The sequence below is a fragment of the Hypoxylon trugodes genome (genome assembly GCF_022578975.1).
Source record: "Hypoxylon trugodes strain CBS 135444 unplaced genomic scaffold F4822scaffold_6, whole genome shotgun sequence".
NCBI classification, from domain to species: Eukaryota; Fungi; Ascomycota; class Sordariomycetes; order Xylariales; family Hypoxylaceae; genus Hypoxylon; species Hypoxylon trugodes.
In genome coordinates this window covers 1,495,583-1,517,472 of record NW_026250021.1, presented here as the reverse complement: position 1 = coordinate 1,517,472, position 21,890 = coordinate 1,495,583, and the positions used below count along the sequence as shown (strand labels likewise).

Here is a 21,890-nt window from a genome sequence, read left to right as displayed (position 1 = left end):
GTTGTTGTACGTCGTGGATTGATGATCTTTGTCCCCTATTCTCAGGGCAAGCTACCAGAGGACGGGATACCCGACGACGAATCAACATCCCACGATCGCAAATATTAGTACTGTATTTAAAATCTATTATAAATCTAGCAGGTAAGTTTTCACGGTTCTAATAAGTACAGCTGTTGGCGAAGGTGGCCGCCCAAATACAAGTCTAAAGGTTTATGATCATAACTCCCACAACACTTCCAACCGTAGCATCAACCAAGTTCAAAGCAGCTGGGTGGGTTTCAGACAAGGGCAATATCTGGCGGCTCTACACCATAATACCACAAAGTCTCGTGAACTCAGCCGCCGTCGCATCCATTTTATGCACCACAACAACCTCTCGCGCAGCATCTTTAGTATCCCGCACGAGCATCAAATTAACATTAGCCAAGCTTCCAGAGCACAACAACCAGAACGAAACCGATGTACCCAATCTCTGTAGATTTTCAATGATACCACTCAACTCCTCCCACAAATCCCGATTCGCGACTCTCTTTAACCGACTCGTTCGCCAACGGCGACGCACCCACTGCGGCAACAAACTCGTCGCACCATCGACAACGTACTTCAAGTCCGTCGCAACAACAATGCGCCTCCAACCCTCCTCCTCCCAAGCACGAAACTCCAGCGCCGCAATAACAGCCCTCAATTTCGCTCTATTGCTTGTAGCATGATAGCCCTAACCCCCAGGCCCACGCTTCTCAAGCGGAAACCCAACCACCCCACCATCATTCCGGCTCCCCTCCATAAACGGAAACGCGACGCCCCCAGGACTCTTGTATGTGAAGCTACACCCACCGGCCAGCGGTTTGGTAACTACATCTTTGCTCCTGTTGTTGATACAGCTCCCGTCGACTAGGACGAGGATCTCGCGGCTATCGTACCGGTTTATGAAGCGGGACTGCGTCGATCGCGCAGATATGGTTTGTAACGGGAAATGATGTTCGGGCGTTTCGCTCGGGTCTTGCGGGATGAAGAGCGTCGCCGAACGGATAGGCGCGCGACGGGTCAGGCGGCGGCGATAGCGTGGTGTTTGTTCGGATCCGGATAGGAGGGCTATGGTGCCTACGACTCGATGAGCTGGCCTTGGCCATGGTGGTGTGTTTTCATTCTTGATGGGCATTTTGCTTCGCCTTTTGTTTCTTCAGCTATTAAGGATGTTTAAAAATTGAAGGAAAGAATCCGATCTTGGGAAATTGGGAGGGGCCATCGAGCGGGTCGGCAAGTTTCCAGCTACGCGATGGAAAAAGCAATGTTGGGACTAACACCGCCGGGAAACATACATACGGAACTAGATTTTGATCGAGGAAAGCTACAGAAATTTCACCGCTGGATTCATGTATCTACGTTCCTTTTTTTTTTTTTGGAGGCATGCAATACGACCCCATCGTGAATACATATGTAGACATGAAGAGAGGATACAGGTGGAGCGTACTTAGAAGAGGGAATATCCCAGTATCTGAGATTACTGTGTGACGATGGGATCGTCACTTTTAGGCCATTCAGGTACGTACCAATTATTCGTCACATACAACTCCCATGCGCTTCGGAGACAAACTCTTAGTAGTAATTTATTTGTAGGTATTAAATGAACGTGTAGGAAGACTCTCATAAGACTTCCAATAGATGAAATCGTAACTCATCATACTGAGCACCTAAAGTACTCATACCATGTAAATCCCATATCGTTTACTCAAACAACTAATCCATATAAACAAACGAGGTAAAATGAACTCCGCTAGGTGTCTCCGTACCGGTAGAAAAGCGGGCGAAAATCAAAGAAATACATTCATGAGATGGTGACTCTCACCCCTTTGCTGTCTTTCTTGGTCTGCGGGATGAACAAGTCGTAATCATAAAGTACGTCCTCTTCTGTCGTCTCAAAGAGACGCATCCGAGGGATGACGCGTAATGTAAGCGCAGCTAATGCTACATGCAATTCGCAAATCGCGAGGCTTTTGGTCTCTGCATTAGCTCGACGCCCAATATGCGGGATTTATGAGGGGTAAGATCAAGGAGGACTCACTTCATCCCTACACAATTGCGACTACCCCTTGAGAAAGGCATAAAGCCACGTTCTGCCACCTTTTTGCTCTCGGGATCCAACCAGCGTTCGGGATTAAACGCGTATGAGTTGGGGAATGCGCTTTCGTCGTGATGGACGAGGGCACTTGACATGCCAATGGGGTACCCCCTAGGAATCACGTATCGGACCTTCTCTTCCTTCCACTCACCAGTGTATATCAGATCTTCGTCTGTTGGGATACGTGGCGAACGGGCAGTGACACCTGACGTAGGATGTTAGCGAATTTCCTATACTTTATACTGATGTGGTGAAAGATCTACCGTAAGAGAGGCGTAAGCCCTCTTGGATCACCGCCTGTAAGTATGGAAGAGACTCAAGCTCATTCCATTTCGGTAGGTGTTTTGGATCTTCGACGGCTTCTCCCAGCTCTTTTGTAAGTTTTGAGAGCGTTTCGGGTTGGGTAAGCAGATAGTATGTGATGACGGTTAGAGTCCAGCTTGTGGTTTCGGTCCCTGCTGCGAGGAGGGTCATTGCTTCGTGGTTCGAGTTCAATAAATTCTTCTGTCCAGGCGGCAATTGTAGTAGAGTGTTGAAGATAGTAGCACGATCCATGGTTACGCCCGAGTCAATTTTGAGTTGTGTGTTGCGGACATGGTTAGGCACGTCGATTCTAAATGTCTGAATGAACAAAGCGAGGTCCTTAGGGAGATAGTCAACTAGGCTTCGATCTATTAGAAACTCCGACTCTTAAGATCTAGGGGAAGAACGTAGCTTACTGGTCTGCAAGTCCGTAGAGTTTAGTAAGCATGGGGAAATACCGAAGGAAGTAAATCGGCTTCAATACGGCAAGCTCAGCAATGTGAAAGTTAGGGGTCCAGTCTTTCTGTTCTAGAAAACCGAAACATTCACCGAAGCAGTACATAGAGATGATATCTGAAGTGAAACAACTGTAAGCTTGGACGGAGTCGATTGGGCCGTCGACACTCGACAGTAATTTGTCACAAAGGGATTGCGCCAGTCGGTGAACGTCATCTTCCAGCCGAGCTATCATTGCACGGGAGAAGAATTTAACAACTGGAGCACGTCGTAGCTTGTGCAACTCGTGACCAGTAGTGGCAAAGCCGGATTCGACGTACGGTACACCTCTAGTTACGATCTCGGCTTTATCCCGTCTACGATGGCTACTAGCGTAGATATCATCAATGAGATTGATGTCATTGCAGTGTACCTCATTGGGATTGATGCGAATAATAGGTCCTAACACCACCTATTAGCCAGGTATATTCCCGTATATTGGGGAGAAAACTATCAAATTCATGTTACCATATTTCTCATGCATATGCGCTATCTCCCATGTATACCGGCCATGCTTCACAAGATCATAGTACATCTCCGGTAAGTACGTTGCTCTCGCCAGCAATGGCCCCGGAATGTGACTAAGGGGATGAAGGGGAGACAGGTTGTACAAGATCATGCATAAATTATATGCAAGCCATATCCCACCGAAGACACATAGGATGGTGGCAGGAAGTCCTACGGAAGGGAGAACTGTCAAGAATTCATCGAAAAACATCGTGGAAGAAGGTAATCGTGGTGGTTTGGGTAGTTGGAATCTGTTGACATTAACTCTGGAGGCAAATATTGAGAACGGAGCAAACGGAGAGACTCCCGATATTTGTAGATTCTTTCGAAACTACCCATTTTCCATCTACACGTAACATTACCCCTAGCTTATATCACTCACTCCGTACCGGAGCTTCCCCGCCATGGCGTAACTCGGCAGAATCATCGTCGAGCTCATTATCCATCACATCTCAAGCTGCCCAGCTTGAAATTTGGGGGTGGACTGCATGTACCGCCAATAGACCAAGAGATTCATACTCCACCATACAAGATAAGGAGTCAAGAATTACACAAATGACCGGTATAGGGACGCTCGAAGGCAACGTAGATCAGTATAAATTACATGATCGTTGCGCGAAGGTTACGATCGCAAAGTCTTATCGAAAGAAAAAGCAAAAGAAGCAGCCGTACAACCCCAAAAAGGCCAGCAAGGATATAGGTGCGGCGCATGAGGTAGCACCGATGAACAAGAGGAAATATGACAGGTCAGAAACATGCATTGCCTAGGCGCATCTCAGCTTCGTAGCCACGCAGCCATGCTACGCTAAACCGTAATCATCGTCAACATCACAGCTTACTTTTTCTTCTTTTGTAGGTTTTGATTTGATCGCAAATGTGGCTACCTGGTATGCGCTTACATATTGCTTTTTTAATACCTAAAAAGTCAAAAATATTTCTCTTGAGATCCATCGGGGAGATGGAGAAAAAACCGTTGACGCTAATTGATGCAGACTAAGAAGCAGGCGCGAGAGCCGTGCGAATATACCTAACGTATGAAAATAATCCTTTCATGCTGGCGGTGCGTCACCCGATAATCATAGGCTTCATATAGAACCTATACGAAGCATATAGTTGCTCCGTGGCAAGTGAAACAATCCAATTATGTGACCTTATCACTCTGCATGAGCAGGCTTCGGTGTAAAATGATGTGCTATGAATCTAGGGCTTGCATTCCTGGGGTTGCAGGATGGAATCTTGCATGCGCCGGAGGCGATGCCTATCGAGTTAAAGGGCCGAGCCTCGGTCGTTTCTTGGACGGTGGGTTGGATTTCGTGAGAAATACTTGGGTGGATTGAGTTCTTGTATATTCCTATGTGTGTTGTCCTGATGCTTCCCCCCTATTTCTTAGCTTACTAACACTTGTGTAACATCAGCATCAGCATTACTCCTACTTTAGAGCTCTCATGGCCATCAATGGAATTATATAATACATTCTTAGCTACTAGCCGGAAAGGCAACATCCTGCGTTACATGTGATCATATTCTACCAAAGCCCAGGGGCGCTTAAAACGGGAAAACTAGAAGATCCCGCAACAGAGCTTCTTGTGTCACCAGAGAACCCCCCCATCGCTGCAACCCTAATACTCTACTTCATTGGCAGATTCCCTAGAATGTCAAGTCGTAACCATTACCCTGTTCTAGTGCTCTTTTCCACGCGGGGCGAGAGGTACACGTGTCAAACCAACTCTTCACCCTTGGATATTTGCTTATGTCGATGGAACATGCCTGAGCACCAAAGTCCACATACCACTGTATAACAAAATCGAGCCTCGTCGGTAGTTCTGTCCCATTGAAGTATTGGCGCCCTTCTAGTTCGTTATCCAGAAATTTGAAGATATTGTCAACTTCAGCGTCAAGAAATGCCTTATCGAGTATTTTATTGAAGCCTAGAGCAAACGGGCGGATGAAGAATGGCATTGCGTTCGCAAATACTCTTAGTACGCACTTCATACATAGATGTTGATTCAACGAAGTCGTGACTAACGACAGAAGCTGTTCTTCGCGCAGTCTGTCGTTCTTGCTACTGTCAAAGCCGGGAGTCCCAGCAGGGGGTACCTTGAACCGCTCCTCTTTATCGTATGTCTCGATGAGATAGAATGCGATAGCGCTGCGCTCTGCAATGGTACGGCCATCAGCTGTGACTAGTTGTGGTGCTTTCCCAAGTGGATGTGTGTCCTTAAGAGCGGCCGCTGCGCGTCCGTTCGCACGTTCGTGAAGGACTAAGTCATACTCGATACCCAGCTCTTCTATCTCCCAAAGACATTGCTGGGATCCCGAATTCTATCTCGTGTTAGTTCCTATATCAAGTTTACTGGCACGAAACAGTTCGGGCGATTGGGAGGTGTACCGCCATATAGTGAAGTGTGGGTTTGTTATTCTCCATTTTGTCAATTTCCCAGGTATTTTGTAAACGGTCGGCAGCAGCTAACTTGGTAGAAGATAGATATAGGGAAGTTTAACTAAGAGTTTACTAATTTCGTGGAAGCTGGAGCTGAATCGATTTAAGTACTAGATACCCCAGCTTCTTCAGCGGCGCAGGTAGTGGATCTAGGAATCGAATATGGGCCTTTATTTCAAATTAGTTCCTCAGACAATGTGGCACATGGTAGACACTAACCGAACATGGCTTCTCTCCATAATTCATAACGAGAAGATGATATTCTCTAAGCTGAGAATGTGTTAGTATCGTGCTTACTCTAAAATGTGACTTGAAACAATCAGCCAATAATAGCACCCATATCTCTTATTATTGTCCCTAAAACGTTGGCATATGTAATACGGCGTATCAGCCTCAAGAGAACCCGTAGGACGTCCGCCCTATAGCTATCCCGACCTTCTAGACCTTTGAGTTGCGGAGCTGGCGGGTTTTTATATATCCGAGTTCTGTAGTCAGAACAGATGTCTTGTAGTGCATTCTAGGCCGTGCTAATATATACAATGTACATTGTTATGTATTACCTAGGTAGGTCCTAGAAATCCTGACATACATCGCACGCTCATAATTATTTCGCTAAATAACAACATTTGTGCATGTTAGGAAGTCTCGTTAGTACCCCACCGCTAGGAACACAATAGTCATGATATGCTGCCGGAAATATCTACGGAGTTAATCTACTCACAAGTACTAAGGCGCATTTTCCAGGTTGACACCCAGGCTTTTTAGATACTCGAAAGCTCGGATAAAGTTCTCGGCCGGTGTAGCATCTTAACTTGAATGCGGTACCTTTCCCACCGTAGTCCGGAGCTTCAGCCTCCGCGTAGGGTCAACGGGCGAGTTTGAATCGTCGCCATCCCGTATTTAATTGGACCATTAAATGGACTCTTGCTCGAAATAGACCATTAGATGGAAAAGGGCGGTGCCTGATGTCCCGTGTTCTCCAACTTCTTACTGTTCGTAGGTTCGAAAGCCCCCAAGGACATCCCATTATAGAGCTCGAAACACGCTGTTTCTATGCTAGCGAAGTCTAGGTGGCTAGTTTCTATGATGTGATGAGTACCCAGTAAGATATTGTTCCCCGCTGGCGAGGGTTACATGATCCAGGGGGCGGCTCGATCTCAGATACACGAGACAATATAAATATGTATCCCATAAATCTTAAAGCTAGCTCTTGGATATATAATTTCCCGCGAACTGGAATCTTTTCGTCTTGAAACGCAGCCCGACTTTTCAAACTCTTGTTAAGGTCTGTTCTCATTCCAATCCCAGCGCATTAGTAAGAAGTCCGGTCTTTTCGTCTCGAGTTCAATTCAGACTCGGTTTTTCGCAACCGGCCCTTCACTGGCTTTGGTATTGAGCGAATATGGCTTCACTAATTGCTGTGGCTTTGGTGTATCTTGCTGTTGGTACATATGCGCTACCACCTATGAGAAAAGAGTCATGCGCTGCGACAACGGAATGGACGGGGTGGAAGGATATCAAACATGCCTTCATCTTGTTAGTTTTTGGCGAGCGAATTCTGAGGAATACATGCTAATATATTCCCAGTGGAGATAGTTATACACAGACAGGTACTAACAAATAAGGGGAAGGTACTAAAGTCAATGCGAACGATTCTGACCTACATTCCCAGGGTTCGACTACACGAAAACTCCACCATCGCCCTCGCATCCCTTTGGTAATCCTGATTATCCTGGATGGACGTCTTCAAATGGGCCGAACTGGGTTGGCTTCCTTACCATCAAATACAATGCTTCTCTCTTGCAGACGTATAACCTAGCGTACGGTGGTGCTACTGTCGACTCGGATCTCGTTAAACCGTATCAACCGACGGTCATATCCGTGAAGGAGCAGGTACAAGATCAATTTCTTCCAGGGTACACCGGCGACTCCCCCAAAGCTCCGTCTGCTCCGAAATGGACCGGTGCCGACTCCGTGTTTGCTTTCTGGATTGGTATCAATGATGTAGGGAACTCGTACGGATCGGGACCCGATTCTTCAGGGCCGCTATATGATAAGATTTTCAACGTTTACTCCGGGCTAGTGGATCAATTGTATACTGCTGGAGCGAGGAACTTCGTCTTTATTAATGTTCCACCAGTGGATCGAAGCCCGTTGACCGTCGGCCAAGGGAAGAGCTCTGTAGACACAGAAAAGGCTGCCATCGCAGATTGGAATAAGAGGGTGGCCGACACAGCTGCTGCTCTTAAGAGTAACCACACCGAGGAAGTCAATGTCTGGGTCTATGACTCAAATAAGAGCTTTGGCGAAGTTCTGGACAAGCCAAGTACATACGAGCAAACTGCTGGACTGAAGAATACAACCGGTTATTGCAATGCCTATCAGAAGTAAGCCGAAAATCCTACTTTGTGTTAATGCGACGCTAATAGATTATTCAGTGGAACACCAGAGGATAACACTCTCACGCCAAGTTGCGGGGTTCCGGTGAACGAATATTTTTGGCTCAACAACTTACATCCGACTTATCCTATTCACGATGTTGTTGCTAAACAGATTGCGGAAGCTCTGTCCGTAGGCCCTGCCGTATGCTAAGTGGGTCAATCGTATGTTAAAAATGGCTTGAGAGGGTTCGAGGTTGATCATTTGTATACGGGAGGATCACCTCAGTACATAAACGTATCCATACAGCTGTTCGCCGTGTATATAACTAAATAAAAAAGGGGCTGACCTACCCATGTAACTTCCGAAGCCGAACATAAATATTAGCACGAAGCGACTGCTGATAGTGGTAGGACTGCTCTTTCCTCACCTATATAAATTAGAAGAAACCTTCTATGAGGTGACGAAAGAGGTCGCAATGAGTCATACACCTCAAAGAGAGAGAAGGTGCGCGCGGGCAACTGGGCACTATTTAAATCTGCTCTCGAGCCGATCTCCTTCGTCCTCAAATTTTCAATCCTTAAGCTTCCAGGACCAAGTGTCCATCAATCATGGGCCCCTTCATCTTTTATAATTGAATCATTGAGCGCTTTATTTCATTTGCCGTCAAATATGCTCGATTGAATTGTCGCAATAGCCTCATAACGCACTGTACTTGCGCAGGTCTCTGCTTACGTCATTCGCATCGAATGAGGGCGGGACAACATCATCGACGAAGATGGGATGTCCACAATACCCGATACCCATTACGAACACGTTTGAGAGAGCCTTCGAGACATAACTGACTACCCTCACGTCAGGTGTGGCTAGCAATATTCGTGGCGCTGGTGCCGGGTACCGGTGCGGGAAGGGAATAGTTGAACGCGTGGTGCGAGCTTGCGATGGAGGTGAATAAAAACTAAGACCGCGAATGACAGCTAGTTAGATGAGCGAGGATATAAAATATGGCCGGCGATCCTGGAGGAAACTTAGCTTCGACGGAATCGCGCTTCTATTGATTGACCTTGCATTCAAACAAGAGAAGAGATTAAGAGGAAGAATGGGGGTAAGAACAAGGGTAAGGGTTAGAGTTGTCGCAGGGAAATCTTCTCTTAAGCACTTATGTAAGTGAGCGGGGCATATGGATTATGTAATCAATTTCAACTTGAAGGTGCTGATGACTAAGGCAGATACTTAAACTCACTGATCATTATTGTTGAACTTAAGAAATACAACATCAATTATTCACAGGATAACGTCGCGAAGAGGGCGAACTTTACATCTATACTAGGTACTTAGGTATCTAAAGGGGGGTTCCTGTAAATTATTAAAATTCCAATCCACCAAAGCCCATCAATCATACAATCAAATTGACCACGCGAATGATGTAACATCCCCGCAGGACAGGCTTTCCGCACTTTGGTAATAGTTGACTCTGTCGCAACATTAGAAGCGATATCCGTCGGAGGGGGCCGTCGAATACCTCCCTGAAAGATTCAAGATAACGGATTCGCTTACTCTCTCATCCCCTCGCATAGTTACAAAATAATTAAACTTCAAATGAGAATGGAAAATGGCGAATATTGCTCTTGAAAGTTTAAGATCAATTGTCAATAGTACAATTGAGAAGGAGTCGTCGGATTTGTGGACGCACATCAACCAACAATTGCATCAACACCCAGAGACGGCATATGAAGAAGTATTCGCACACGATACCATAACCAAATTTCTTGAAGATCGGGGTTTTACGGTGAAGCGCAGCACATATGGGTTACCGACTAGTTTCGAGGCCGAAATTGGCTCCTCTGGACGTCTTGTGGTCGTATGTGCCGAGTATGACGCTCTACCCCAGATCGGCCACGCATGTGGACACAATTTGATCGCGACATCGTCTATCGCCGCTTTCCTCGCTGCTGCGAGCGCTTTGAAACAGAGCGGTGCGGCTGGGAGAATTCGAATTCTCGGTACGCCGGCGGAGGAAGGTGGAGGTGGTAAGGCAAAGCTGATTGATGCTGGCGCATTTAAAGACGATGTTGCGGCCGCTATTATGGCCCATCCTATGTGCGCGCATCAATTCTCCGATGACGTAGGGAAATATTCTGGCTTGGCGGCCCTAAAGATGATCGCAAGTCACAAGTTTCGCACCGAATTTCGCGGGAAAACAGCGCACGCTGCCGGCCAGCCGTGGGATGGTGTCAATGCGCTGGATGCTGCCGTCGCGGCGTATAACAACGTTGGACTACTTCGTCAACAGATTAAACCCGACGAGCGGATCCATGCTGTGATTGAGGTTGGAGGGACAGTTCCTAATGTTATTACCGATTATACGCGTATGAATTGGAATGTTCGGAGTCCAACTCTCGCTGGGGCTGACAAGCTTCTTGCTCGTGTTAAGGCATGTATAGAGGCTGCAGCGACGGCGACCGGCTGCGAACTTAATTATATAGTGTAAGTTGTTTGATTCGTTAGGGTATCGTAGCTGATATGCATAGTGCGCCTACTTACGCAAATCTGACGGCCAACAAGGCTCTCTGCGAGACATACGTAGATGAGATGAAGGCCGTCGGGGAGAACGTCCTGCTACAGCAACAGGAACAAGTTACGGCATCTACAGATATGGGTAACGTTTCCCACATCGCGCCTAGTTTCCACGGGGTCTTTGCGATCCCAACAGACTCGGATGTATCGCTTCATAACCCCAAATTTGCTGCCGCGGCTAGCACGAAAGAAGCCCACGATATTGCGTTAAATTGTGCGAAGGGAATGGCAATGTTAGCCGTTCGCGTTCTATTAGATGAAGAACTAACATCTAAGGCCAAGTACGATTTCGAACATAATCATGACTGGTAATCCTTCAATTCGACACTGCCGCTATTGTTACCAGACAAAGCATGGCTAGTTCATGTAGAATGTTATTATTGGATATCGCCAATATGAAGCATCCTAAAACGAAACAAATCTTTGATGTCTTTTGGGTATCTTGGTTGCTCTATTTTAAACTCTAGATGCATACCCCTATTTTAGACTTAGGGTATGGGATAGGGTTGTATGTTAGTCATCTGTGTCACCCCAATTATCCTACGCTCATCATAGCCCGTACACCTTCAACATAGGATCTTGGAGGAACCTCTCCATTGTTTCCTTCTCGAGGCATACACTAATGTCAAAATCCCCCGTATCCGCGATGTCGATAACCTGGACCAAGCCATCCATTCGAGGCATCACTCCCTGGACATACCGAGCGAGTTGCCCCGAAGCACAGAAATCAACTTCATACGCACGTGCCCGCACCCATGATGTAACGAGCATATGCCTTGACCCGAGGAAAGCTTGCCATAGACGTTGCGGGCTAACTTCATGAGCCGCATCATATATGTAAGCGGATACCGCATCGGAAGTGAACAGGGACATCGTCTGCCGTATCGAACCCGCAATTGCTCCAATAGGAGCAGTGCTCGCTTCGGAACCTGTTTTAGCGACATGGCCTAATAAGATCGGGGATCCTACGAAGGCATCTGGTAGAGGCGGGTCGAGTCGTCCACGGACTCCAAGGGTGATATCCATATACACTGGATCTTGATCATTTTCGAGTTGTCTTGCGCGGTTGATGAGAATCCATATATGCGCAAGTGCGGAATCGAGTCGCGACACACGCTGATCGCCTAAGGAACCAGGGAGGCTTGCTTCGGCGGCTTTCTTCATTTTTGAGATGGAATCGGCCTTGAAGCGGATCTGTACATGCTCCACGGGCGCTGCCATGTCCCATGTTGGCCAAGGAGGAAAAGTAGAAGGACCTAGCTCTACATGAGCTAGTTCTTCTGTTGGTGGCATGGTGACGCGCGATGATGATGTGGCAAAATCGGGATACCCGGGGGCATCAGTCGCCCACCAGTCGAAGCGGTGCATGGGTAAGGCTCTTGCCTTCTTTATTCTTTCAGGGTTCGGTCGTTTCTCGTTGGCTGTTAAGTTGGCATACTTATCTAGCTGCGAGGGGTTGAATAATGGCGCAATAGTCTTCCCTCCATTGGTGTGTGGCACGGATGACTTCTCAAAGAGCAATCGGGATTGCGCCTCCCAAGCATGCGCAAATTGTGTGAGACATAGCGCGTCTGATAGACAATGGGCGAGCTTGATACTAATCGCATATCCGCCACATTTGAACCGTGTTAATTGAATGACAACGCCTGGTAGGTCTTCATATTCTCCGAGTTTCGAGAATGCGAGTTTGGTATTGGACTGGAATTCGCCTTGCGGAAAATCTGTCGCATTCCATATTCGTTTCTCTGTTGACCGTTCTTCTCGACTTGGTACGATAGCGCTGAGTTCTCGACTATCCTCGGCGATGACCAACTCGACCCCAGGGTCCTCTTCTGAGCCATACACAACAATCGGCCGCCCGAGAAAACGAGGATTTACGTCTCCCTGTACGAATTCCTTGGATGCCCAGCGAAGCTGACCTGAGTAATGGGGATAATTGCTCAGTGTCTGTGTGAGCGCTTCTTCTAAGCGTTGGAACACACTTGGGTCGTGCGCATTGGCATTGTCGGATTGATCATAAAGCCAGACGGCGCCACATGGTGCGAATCGTGTGACTGATGCGTCAAGAATAGATAATTTCGTAGTTGTCGTCTTTTTCGGAGGTCTTGCTGGGAAGATCCTCTTAGTACGTCGCACGCGACATGGTGATGCCGTCATGACGATGGTGATTTAAGGTCCTTTGTCTAAACTTAGCTTCCGCCGCAGTAGAGCTTTGTTCGCATGTTGCTATGAGTTTTTGACGATCTTCGTCGCATTTTGTTCTACCTCGAACTGACCTTATAAGGTCGTCGCTTATGTACGGATATCGCGACGCTGTGGCGCAGGGGCTCATTTTACGTCAATTCGGCGTCTTTCCGAGAACAGTAATACGGCTAACTCGTTGGAATGAGTCAGGATGAATCAAAATGAATCATACTTGGGTTGGTCGTATTGGACCCATCTAGACTCTCAATTGGTAATCCAACCAACAAAGAAATCCAAACCCACAAATCCTACCCTAACTCTTTGTTAGAGAACATTGCGGAGTGGGTTGATGCGCCAACCAGAGCACCAACAGGTTGAAAAATATTCAATTGTGGGATTTCCTAATGGATGGGGAGATTGTGTAGGTGTTGCGGAAACCTCAAGTACCCAGCGATTTTCAGCTTCCCCTATCGTGGGCAAAGACCGCCTTAGTATTTTGATAATATTATACTGATGGTCGTATTAAATAGAGTTTCGTTTTTTATCCATGGTGTAGGGCTCGGATATTCAACGCAGGTTCATCTTTATAATGAAAATATACTACTCGTAGCTTTTCCGTTCTCCCCTAACCATTCTCTCCATTTCGTTTTTACCTCTACCGGTGCCTCCCATTTCGTATCGGGACCGACCCATACATGCCACCGCCTTACTCGTTTATCTTCCGGGCTTCCAAATTGTGAGCCTGGTGCGCGTATAAAATCTTCACCCGCTTCCGCACATATTAATATCAGATCCACATATTGACCCGTGTACGCCTCAATTTCCAGAGTGCCCGATGCAAGCCGCGGCATCCTAAGTACAGCATCTGCCATGCTTTCTGCCAGTGGGTTAAAAGTATTCGGATCAGGTTGCACACGCCACTCATGGGTGGGCTCGCGACCATTCGCGACAGCATCCCTACTTTCATCATCTTCGGGCTCGGTCGAACTATCCATAGCGTCCTCGTCATCAGATGAACTGTAATAAGAAATCGGCTCGGCCTCAACAGCTTTGGGGTCTCCGGTGTAATACCATTTCCCATTTGGCGCGATAATCTCAGCTTGAATGCGAAAAGACCGCAGGGTGGGCCAGACCGAAGAGTCATGACCGTGGGCGCGGCGGTCTAGGAAGAGGTCAGATGAGACGAGGATACCTCCAATTAACTCCAAGTGCACTAGTGGGGAAGACTGTGATAGTTTCCTGAGAGCATCATTCAGGGGATCAATACCATCATCCTCAAGATTTCCACAGTCAAAGCTGTGGTTACGAACCGTTGTGTTGGTCTGGCGAGATATACGTAGATATGTAAGCCTCGGTAGGTCGAGCGCTAGAAGACCAGCAGCAAGTGCGCGACGGTGTTCTTTGCGCATTTCCCTCCGTTTGTTCATCGGATCTTCAACATCAAGTTCTAACCTTTCTAGCTGTGGGAAGACGTTGGAAAGTTGGCATATAGCTGTCGGGTGCAACGCACGGCCCGGACTACTATTTTCGATTATGAAGGCGGTTACACACCGCACCTTGGGCAATTCCTTTCCGTCAAGTGTGAGGAATCTTCTAATTGAACTCGAGTTTTGGACTGTAAAGTCAAAAGTGATAGGTCCTGTAGATTGATCGACATCCCAATCAGTAGAGATCTGAAGCTCAAGACTCCCAACATCTTCGCTCTCCCAGTCCTTTAATATGTTTAGAAGCCCCTGAATAGCATCCGTGAAGGCAGCCTGGTTCCTCGCAAAGTCGTGACGGGAATCGCCAAACGTCGGAAGTAAAACGGTATATCCCAGGCGGCGTAAAAGTGCGCGTCGCCGGGGTTCGGCAAAAAGGCTAGCAAATGTGGTGAGTTCGTTAGATGTAAATCTGATGCGCTCAAAAGTCCACCGTTCGGCCGTGTGTTGCCATTCTCGTGAGATGGTGGGGTAGAGCATCCGTGACTTTCGTTCAGGATCTGGTGTACTGAAATAATTCCATGGTCTGACGTAGAGGTAAGCCGCAATGAGGTTGAGTACTTCGTAACTGAGCTTGTCCATGATTCCACCTAGATAGATAGGTTACTCAAGAGTTCACGTTGTTAGGGGTTTGGTTGCTACACAAGACGGTGTTGAAGGAGGGGCACAAATGGTCATAGCTCACCAACATGTACCTACCTACCTAAGGTAGGTAGGCAACCGGGCGATCACTGTAGAACGTCCTAACTACATCCTAGGTACACACCCAAACACCTAGTATAAATTTTTATACAGAGGCGTAGCGGTTTGAGCGTTACCCACCACGGGTAGGTACCAGGTCGTTTCGACGGGCATATCCTCCCAGTCTTTTTTTAATAGATAGAAACTCAGAGCCCTTACCTGATGTATCCAAGAACCCAGGCAAACCGTACACACTCACATAAAATTAAGTGTATACCTAGGTAGTGTGTGCATATACCGTACCTAACGTTAGGCGATTTAGGTCTCGTGGTTGGGATTACGTTTGTCCTTAACACGGTCAATGAACTTCGGGGTTCTGTCCCCTACCTACCCCGGTAGATATTCTCATTTTAATGGGTACCTAGATATAATATCGATGCCATCCTACTGCCGCGGCTCGCCGCATTAGAAGGATAAGCTAATGTTGTCCTACCTTTTAAATTGCTTTTGATTTCAGCTATCCCCGCGCAAGCCACTTCTTTAAATGTCTGCCCAAGGCCCATGTAAGTAGGGGTTCCCAGTCCGGAAACAGGACCAAACAATGAGAAATGGTTTAAATCAACTTCCGTAAGCCTAGTGTATGTAGTTGCTTTACTTATCTTCAGCGCCTGATGCGTTTAGAGAGCGTTCATGTACAACAGATACGTAGGTACATATAACCAAATAAAGCCTAAGATTCCTGCAAGAGGCCATCCTGGTTTATGTCCACAGCATGCTCCTCGGACCACTTCAGAATCCGCCCAGCATCCACACATGTTCGCGGGATCGGATACTCCGTCTCTAGACGCCGCCTCTCCTTCCCTTCCCACCGAAACGTAGTCAAGGTAGTGTCACCTCGACAAAGTGCTGCCACACGGAGCCATTCAAGGCAATGCTCTTATCATAGGACGCTTCCATCAGCATGTCTCTCGGTCGACACAACGACGCGCTTTGGTTGGTGTCTCACCTATGTGGGCTTCTTCTTCTTCGAAATTGACCGTTGTAGTATTTCCATAGTAATACGAGCGGTAGATCCAATGCTTTACCTTCTTCTTTAGGCATGGTTAAACTTGAGCATCAGCCGATTTTCATATATGCCGACCTAGGCGCAGCCTTACAAGACAATGCAGTTCGTGGTAGACTCCAAGTTGGGCCAAGACTCCCGAACCATCGGCCAGATGTACGGAATCGACACCATACGGCTCCAACCACTCTCTTGACACTCGAATGTTCATCCCTATACCATGATTGGCAATTAGTACTATTGGTAGCTTAAATGGGAACACTACTAACCGGATAGTTGTTTGCTCCAAGCGGCGTCTAGCTCTGGGCTTGGCTTTTGCGAAAATGGGCTACTCCAATGACCATACTTCTCGAAATAGGTGGTTTCGTATCTCACAACACTTCTCGCCGGGGCTTTTAGAAGTTAGTTCAACAGTAGCCAGGCCTTGGGTAGTCAGGCTCATCATAACCTACAATGAGCGTGAAGTGAAGATTGAACCTCGCGTGTCGAAATTGTTCCAATAAGGCACACGAGAAGGGCAATACTAAGTAATGAGAGGATAAGGTGCAAGCCGTCTAAACCCCAGGATTTCCTGTTTCGTGGTAGTCCGCCGTGGTTATGGTTGTCGGGTGTTTGTAATATGAGGAGAGGTTCTAAAGATGTCGACGGATAGTCATTGCTATCTAAAGAGTCTTGGGGATCGGGTTTCTCTAAAGACATTGCCCTTGCAAAAGATTCAAATATACGTTCCAGAGAGTCAAGGATAGATTTGAACATCCTAATAGCTACGCAATCAATCATCATATATATACCTAGGTACACATTATTCTAAGCTATTGCACAACATTTGGTAGCACCGGCCTGGGTATACATTGGTAGAGACGGTATTATAGGGCTCGTTGGTAGCGAAGTACAATGGTTAGGTAATTTACGTTGAAACACATATGGAAACCCACAATACCGCCCTTGCCCGCCATCCCACAAAGCAAGACAATGTTTTAGTACCTAGATAGTCATACTGACCCGAGAGGCGTATTCAGACTGCGCTTTCATCGCTGTTGGAAACACAATTGCCGCACCACATGTTGCCGAGGTTTTCGTCTGCATCAACAGGTTCTCCTTATTTGTTGTTAGAGTCTAGACTATGCTCAAATGTAGCAACGTTATATATATGACAGTACTTACTCTTCGCAATAACCTCATCACGATCTCTTTTGGCCCCACGAATTTGGTGTTTATCGACTTAACCTATGTTAGCAAATTTCTATCTATGGATCATGTGGCACATTACTATTTAAGGTCAATGGTGAGGCCAATGTAAGCCCCATCGCGAGAAACCCTAGAATGTAGGAGCTGGTCTTCATGTTCAGATACTTAGAAGTAAATTCGGCGAAAATGTGGAAATACTGGGTCGGTAAGGTTATGTAGACTGCCTGGCTAATATTTATCAGAATTTCAAGTTGGATGCGGAAACTAGTTTTTATATGCATTATATCTACTCATTGTAAACACACGGTATAGGTAAATACCTGGTACCTACTTCTTTATGTACTGGTAAAGGTGAGGTGGAAGTAATTTGTTCCCGACTTCAGTTACCATCCATCATTGCATACAATTTAGATTGGGTGTGGCTAAGTGTAACTCCACGCAAAGGTCGTGACGATTTTCATTTTTACTATTTTGAGATATAAAGCACAAGGCGCCAAAAACGGTGCGAAATACATGGTTTTGTACTACTACAGTGGAACGGTAGTGTCTATTTTCTTATTCTATGTTGCGGATTCCGTATCTATGGTACTGCAATCACGTCACGTACGCAGAAGGATCATGTATGATGATAAGACCTTTCGTGTACCACCGATTCGCCTCTCCAATAAGGGAAGGTAAGACAACCAAAAGAAAATATCATAATATTTCAATCAGTGGCTTTATGTGACGCACCTTAAAAAACCGATGCCATGTTTCTTATTGGGTGTGATAAGCTGCACAATAGAGGATATTGGCAGAACCTTCCCGATGCACGCCTGTGTAGCAGACCTAGGTGCTTAGGTGCTTAGGACAACAACGGGGCTATTACCGGCTAGCTTTGTGCCACTCCCCTATGCCCGCCGTGCACCTTCCGACGATTTCGAGGCCCCTTAAGCCGGCGCAGATTTCTCGCCGAGACTTCCTGACACTGCATGTAATATAGTTAGACATATCTGCGACATGTCTTTATAGCTACACTACTGGTAAGCCTATTTACGCAGATAGGTTATATTTATGGATGAAATACGATTGGTCTGACTATGGCTACGCCTAAGGAAGGCATGTACTCTTATCTAATCGTCACTGGGCATGCAGAAATATTCTGAGAACACATGCATACACCACTTTAAAGTCCGCCCATTAATGTAATCTATTTTGAACGAGCGTGTGAAAATATGCTAGGATCTGATGCCTCTACCATCCGAGATTCTGCCCATTGTCTCAGTTTAATCCAATCTACACACTCATGAGTACTGTGGACCTTCGAGAATGGTTTTCCCTCCTGCCAGACAAATGTTGCCAAAGAAGGATCTCCCCGACATATTGCAGCCTCGCGCCAGTATTCGAGGCAATGGTCTAGTCGATATTAGATCTATTTCCATGATCATGAAGTATGCCTTACCTATATGTTTAGATTCAAGATCGGCCTCGTCCGCTGTCATGTTGCCGTAATAATAATTCAAGTGCAGATGGCGGCGGAGACGCTTCTAAGGCGAAGCTGAATTAGAGATTGAATATCCGAGGCCAGGTACGGAACTTACAATGCAATGGAGCTCATGGAATACAGCCATTTCTGCAAGGTAGCCGGAACCATCTTCGAATGCAATAGATGATTCACCAAGTAGAGCAAGCTCGCTTGAAGAAATTTTGATTGCCATTGCTAGTTGGGTTAGCATAGCACGGAAAAGTTGATCATGGTATTCTTACGCTTGATTAGCTCCGCCCACGCCTCATCCAGCTCCTTTCTAGGTTTCCCTGTGTAAACATTTTCAGGTCCAATAGACCTCCAAAGCACCCTCCGCTCATATGAAATAGAAGAAGTAGCCGGCGCTATTTTTCTTTTAGTAAAGAGTTCGATCTACTCTTACCAACGCTCATGCCTTCTGGTGCTTACAATATGAGAGCTTTGGGCGGATGCAGACATTGTCAGCAAGAGTCGAGTACTTGATAAACCAAACCACGTTTGATACTACAAGGAAGATTCCAAGTATCATTATTGATATGTTTGAAAATCTGAGCGAAGTTGGTCTGGTTCGTTGTGTTCTGACGGAACCTGAGTTGGATTCGAGAAAGGGAGTTGCCTCGACTGTTTCTTGCTCCATATCTGTCGACATGTGGGATGTTATAAAACACAGAAAATTAGTTTCAATTAAGGACAAAATACTATTAGGAACTCATAGCTGTGGTGGGATGATATACGCTGAGTTTGTTTGTTTGGTGGGTTCCCTCCAGGGATCGACCTCTAGGCAAAGCCACCTAAGGATGCTAGTGACCAATACAATGTTCAACGCTATTCGATTAGAAGCCTATGTACACTCCCATCCTTACCCTCCCCCCCTTTTCAGCAAGCCACTGGGCTACACAACTCTACCTACCTAGGTAATCATACATGATCCTACGGTTTTTGAATTAGAAAGTTGTGTGATTTTAAAATAAGCATTATATTTTGCTTTAATAAATACCGAAGTACCTGCTTTATATATATATATTTATATGTTATTTTACCTTCTGATGTCTTGATCGTGCTCTAGAACGAACGTGTTAAAACAGTATTGTCCATCCATCGACTCATTATTAATTCCTTGCTCCCACAGTTTGTCCCTCAATATATCATTCGTTATCTAAGCGGGTTATATCCTATTGCCCATAATGTCAACTATATCTAGTAACAGCGATATTTCTACCATGCTCTATGTCTTTAGCGCGATTTTTGGCTTAATCCCAACCATTGCCGTCGCGCTACGCTTCCAAGTTCGACGTAGAATACAGTCATCGTTTAAATGGGATGACTGGGTCATTTTATTTGCTCTGGTTTGTACGACGCCTAACACCTAGCCACTCCGCTAATTTTTGAACAGCTTTCGTGCATCACGATGGCCATATCGATTGTTGTTGGTGTGTATGGAGTTATTGGGCCACATCCTCTCATGCTAATAGTACCAAGGAACGGCCGCTGGAGGAATGGGGCGCCCTTTGAGGCGCGATATCTACGGGAATCCTATTTACGATCATCAGTATGTGATCTACCAGAAGGTGAGATAACCCATGGTCTTTATCTAGATATGGGACAAATGCTAATAGTAGTCATTTGTGCTAGATAAATTATGTGATCGACCTTGCCCAATTGTTGGCTCTCGGACCTACTAAAGTATCTGTGCTTCTCCTTTACCGGCGGATATTTGGCATCGACAAGCGACGTTTTAACGTCATATCTGGGCTGCTTATTACTATGGTTATTGCGTGGACAATCGTTTTTTTCTTCACAAATGCTTTTCAAAAAACCCCCGTCTCCGAAGTTTGGGCGGAGAAACCGTCAGAAAACTTTGGGACCTTTGCAAACACCACAGACATGTATTTGGCGCAGTCGTACATCGATGTAGTCCTAGATGTGCTGATAATAACGCTCCCCGTTCCACTAAGTATGTCTCACTGAGGAAATACATGATGCATCAACTAATATTTCTAGTTTGGAAACTACAGATGTCGTGGAAGAGAAAGCTGCAGATTAGCGCCGTTTTCCTCTTGGGTACGATGTAAGTCTACTAACTTCAGCGCCCTGTCTACATATTATTGATTGATATTTTACAGAACCACCGGTGCCAGTATCGCCAGAACCGTCGTTCAATACGGTGTGGCTAAAGAATGTACGTCATAGCTTTCGCGTAGCTTTCGCGGGATTCCTCCTAATTCGTGATCACAGTCGATGCCCATAATGTGGATACAACGTGTAAGCCACTCAGAACGAAAACATTAAGGAGTATGGGCTAAATGACATCAAGACTATGTTGTTCCCGTCGCATACTGGCCATTGATAGAGGCAGCTTTAGGTATCGTCGCTGCCTGTTTGCCTCTGCTCCGTCCCGTCGGTCAGATCTACTCTTTGGGGGACCTAGTCCTCGTTTCTAGTGAGATGATGTCTTCGGTATTTAGAGTATCCAGCCGTGACAGTCGAAAATCAAATCGTGGACACACGAATCAAAGCGAGAGCGGAGATAGAGCAGCCACCGGCTACGGAGATACTCCCGGAGACGACAAGTGGCTTAAAATATATAGCACCTCGTACAAGAGCCCCGTTGCTTCCGATACATGTAGATACTTAGCTAATATCTCGCAGATTATTACAACAGACCGTTGACAATGAGACTCATATCGAGTCCCAAATTGTCCCACCTCCCTCTGTGCACAGTGCTCCAGGTGATGGTATCAGATGCGAAAAAGGATACAAAGTTGTCTATGGACCAGACTAGAAAGAAATTTCTCAGGGTTAAATGTACGGTGAAAGATTGTGAATTACTTTTGTATTTTTTATGGTCACGTATCACAGTTACTAGTGTCTAAACGTATGTATCTACGTATCTATATATGTACCTAGGTATGTACCTAGGTATCTAGTTAATGGGAGTGTCCCTTAAGCATCATCCACATTGCGTAGAG

General features: G+C 46.2%; 11 protein-coding genes across 11 annotated transcripts; 3 read left to right on the top strand and 8 right to left on the bottom strand.

Annotated features, from left to right (window-relative positions):
- Positions 1–715: 715 nt before the first annotated feature.
- Positions 716–1,399, bottom strand: F4822DRAFT_444205 (uncharacterized protein; the record flags this gene model as incomplete). Its single annotated transcript, XM_051463196.1, has 1 exon — positions 716–1,399. The coding sequence occupies exon 1, from the start codon at positions 1,157–1,159 to the stop codon at positions 716–718; it is 444 nt and encodes a 147-aa protein (XP_051313354.1). The 5' UTR covers positions 1,160–1,399.
- A 131-nt stretch (positions 1,400–1,530) lies between these two features.
- On the bottom strand, positions 1,531–4,066 carry F4822DRAFT_407017 (cytochrome P450). Its single transcript, XM_051458455.1, has 5 exons — positions 3,386–4,066; positions 2,839–3,319; positions 2,383–2,783; positions 2,063–2,324; positions 1,531–1,991 (listed from the first exon to the last, which is right to left on the bottom strand). The coding sequence occupies exons 1-5, from the start codon at positions 3,633–3,635 to the stop codon at positions 1,826–1,828; spliced, it is 1,560 nt and encodes a 519-aa protein (XP_051313353.1). The 5' UTR covers positions 3,636–4,066; the 3' UTR covers positions 1,531–1,825.
- Positions 4,067–4,916: 850 nt separating this feature from the next.
- On the bottom strand, positions 4,917–6,422 carry F4822DRAFT_287248 (uncharacterized protein). Its single transcript, XM_051454958.1, has 3 exons — positions 6,084–6,422; positions 5,814–6,032; positions 4,917–5,746 (listed from the first exon to the last, which is right to left on the bottom strand). Exons 2-3 carry the CDS (start codon positions 5,847–5,849, stop codon positions 5,072–5,074), a joined length of 711 nt encoding a protein of 236 aa, XP_051313352.1. The 5' UTR covers positions 5,850–6,032; positions 6,084–6,422; the 3' UTR covers positions 4,917–5,071.
- Positions 6,423–7,079: 657 nt separating this feature from the next.
- F4822DRAFT_287507 (carbohydrate esterase family 16 protein) lies at positions 7,080–8,589 on the top strand. Its single transcript, XM_051454960.1, has 4 exons — positions 7,080–7,400; positions 7,452–7,474; positions 7,537–8,251; positions 8,303–8,589. The coding sequence occupies exons 1-4, from the start codon at positions 7,267–7,269 to the stop codon at positions 8,454–8,456; spliced, it is 1,026 nt and encodes a 341-aa protein (XP_051313351.1). The 5' UTR covers positions 7,080–7,266; the 3' UTR covers positions 8,457–8,589.
- Positions 8,590–9,506: 917 nt separating this feature from the next.
- F4822DRAFT_287209 (uncharacterized protein) lies at positions 9,507–11,215 on the top strand. Its single transcript, XM_051454955.1, has 2 exons — positions 9,507–10,730; positions 10,775–11,215. The coding sequence occupies exons 1-2, from the start codon at positions 9,856–9,858 to the stop codon at positions 11,130–11,132; spliced, it is 1,233 nt and encodes a 410-aa protein (XP_051313350.1). The 5' UTR covers positions 9,507–9,855; the 3' UTR covers positions 11,133–11,215.
- Positions 10,800–13,282, bottom strand: F4822DRAFT_287238 (transferase family protein). The gene has a single exon (XM_051454957.1). It carries the CDS (start codon positions 12,975–12,977, stop codon positions 11,370–11,372), a length of 1,608 nt encoding a protein of 535 aa, XP_051313349.1. The 5' UTR covers positions 12,978–13,282; the 3' UTR covers positions 10,800–11,369.
- Positions 13,283–15,550, bottom strand: F4822DRAFT_287214 (uncharacterized protein). The gene is made up of 2 exons (XM_051454956.1): positions 15,171–15,550; positions 13,283–15,075 (listed from the first exon to the last, which is right to left on the bottom strand). Exon 2 carries the CDS (start codon positions 15,065–15,067, stop codon positions 13,589–13,591), a length of 1,479 nt encoding a protein of 492 aa, XP_051313348.1. The 5' UTR covers positions 15,068–15,075; positions 15,171–15,550; the 3' UTR covers positions 13,283–13,588.
- Positions 15,551–15,560: 10 nt separating this feature from the next.
- F4822DRAFT_406969 (uncharacterized protein) lies at positions 15,561–16,975 on the bottom strand. The gene is made up of 5 exons (XM_051458453.1): positions 16,682–16,975; positions 16,499–16,621; positions 16,324–16,442; positions 16,173–16,257; positions 15,561–16,102 (listed from the first exon to the last, which is right to left on the bottom strand). Exons 1-5 carry the CDS (start codon positions 16,926–16,928, stop codon positions 15,897–15,899), a joined length of 780 nt encoding a protein of 259 aa, XP_051313347.1. The 5' UTR covers positions 16,929–16,975; the 3' UTR covers positions 15,561–15,896.
- On the bottom strand, positions 16,976–17,932 carry F4822DRAFT_406964 (uncharacterized protein). The gene is made up of 3 exons (XM_051458452.1): positions 17,500–17,932; positions 17,394–17,450; positions 16,976–17,327 (listed from the first exon to the last, which is right to left on the bottom strand). The coding sequence occupies exons 1-3, from the start codon at positions 17,696–17,698 to the stop codon at positions 17,245–17,247; spliced, it is 339 nt and encodes a 112-aa protein (XP_051313346.1). The 5' UTR covers positions 17,699–17,932; the 3' UTR covers positions 16,976–17,244.
- A 503-nt stretch (positions 17,933–18,435) lies between these two features.
- On the bottom strand, positions 18,436–19,927 carry F4822DRAFT_406959 (uncharacterized protein). The gene is made up of 5 exons (XM_051458451.1): positions 19,351–19,927; positions 19,164–19,286; positions 18,998–19,116; positions 18,859–18,943; positions 18,436–18,812 (listed from the first exon to the last, which is right to left on the bottom strand). Exons 1-5 carry the CDS (start codon positions 19,568–19,570, stop codon positions 18,607–18,609), a joined length of 753 nt encoding a protein of 250 aa, XP_051313345.1. The 5' UTR covers positions 19,571–19,927; the 3' UTR covers positions 18,436–18,606.
- A 1-nt stretch (position 19,928) lies between these two features.
- F4822DRAFT_406953 (uncharacterized protein) lies at positions 19,929–21,887 on the top strand. The gene is made up of 9 exons (XM_051458450.1): positions 19,929–20,267; positions 20,315–20,351; positions 20,401–20,489; positions 20,554–20,875; positions 20,923–20,989; positions 21,045–21,100; positions 21,157–21,183; positions 21,236–21,515; positions 21,571–21,887. Exons 1-9 carry the CDS (start codon positions 20,106–20,108, stop codon positions 21,701–21,703), a joined length of 1,173 nt encoding a protein of 390 aa, XP_051313344.1. The 5' UTR covers positions 19,929–20,105; the 3' UTR covers positions 21,704–21,887.
- Positions 21,888–21,890: the final 3 nt, after the last annotated feature.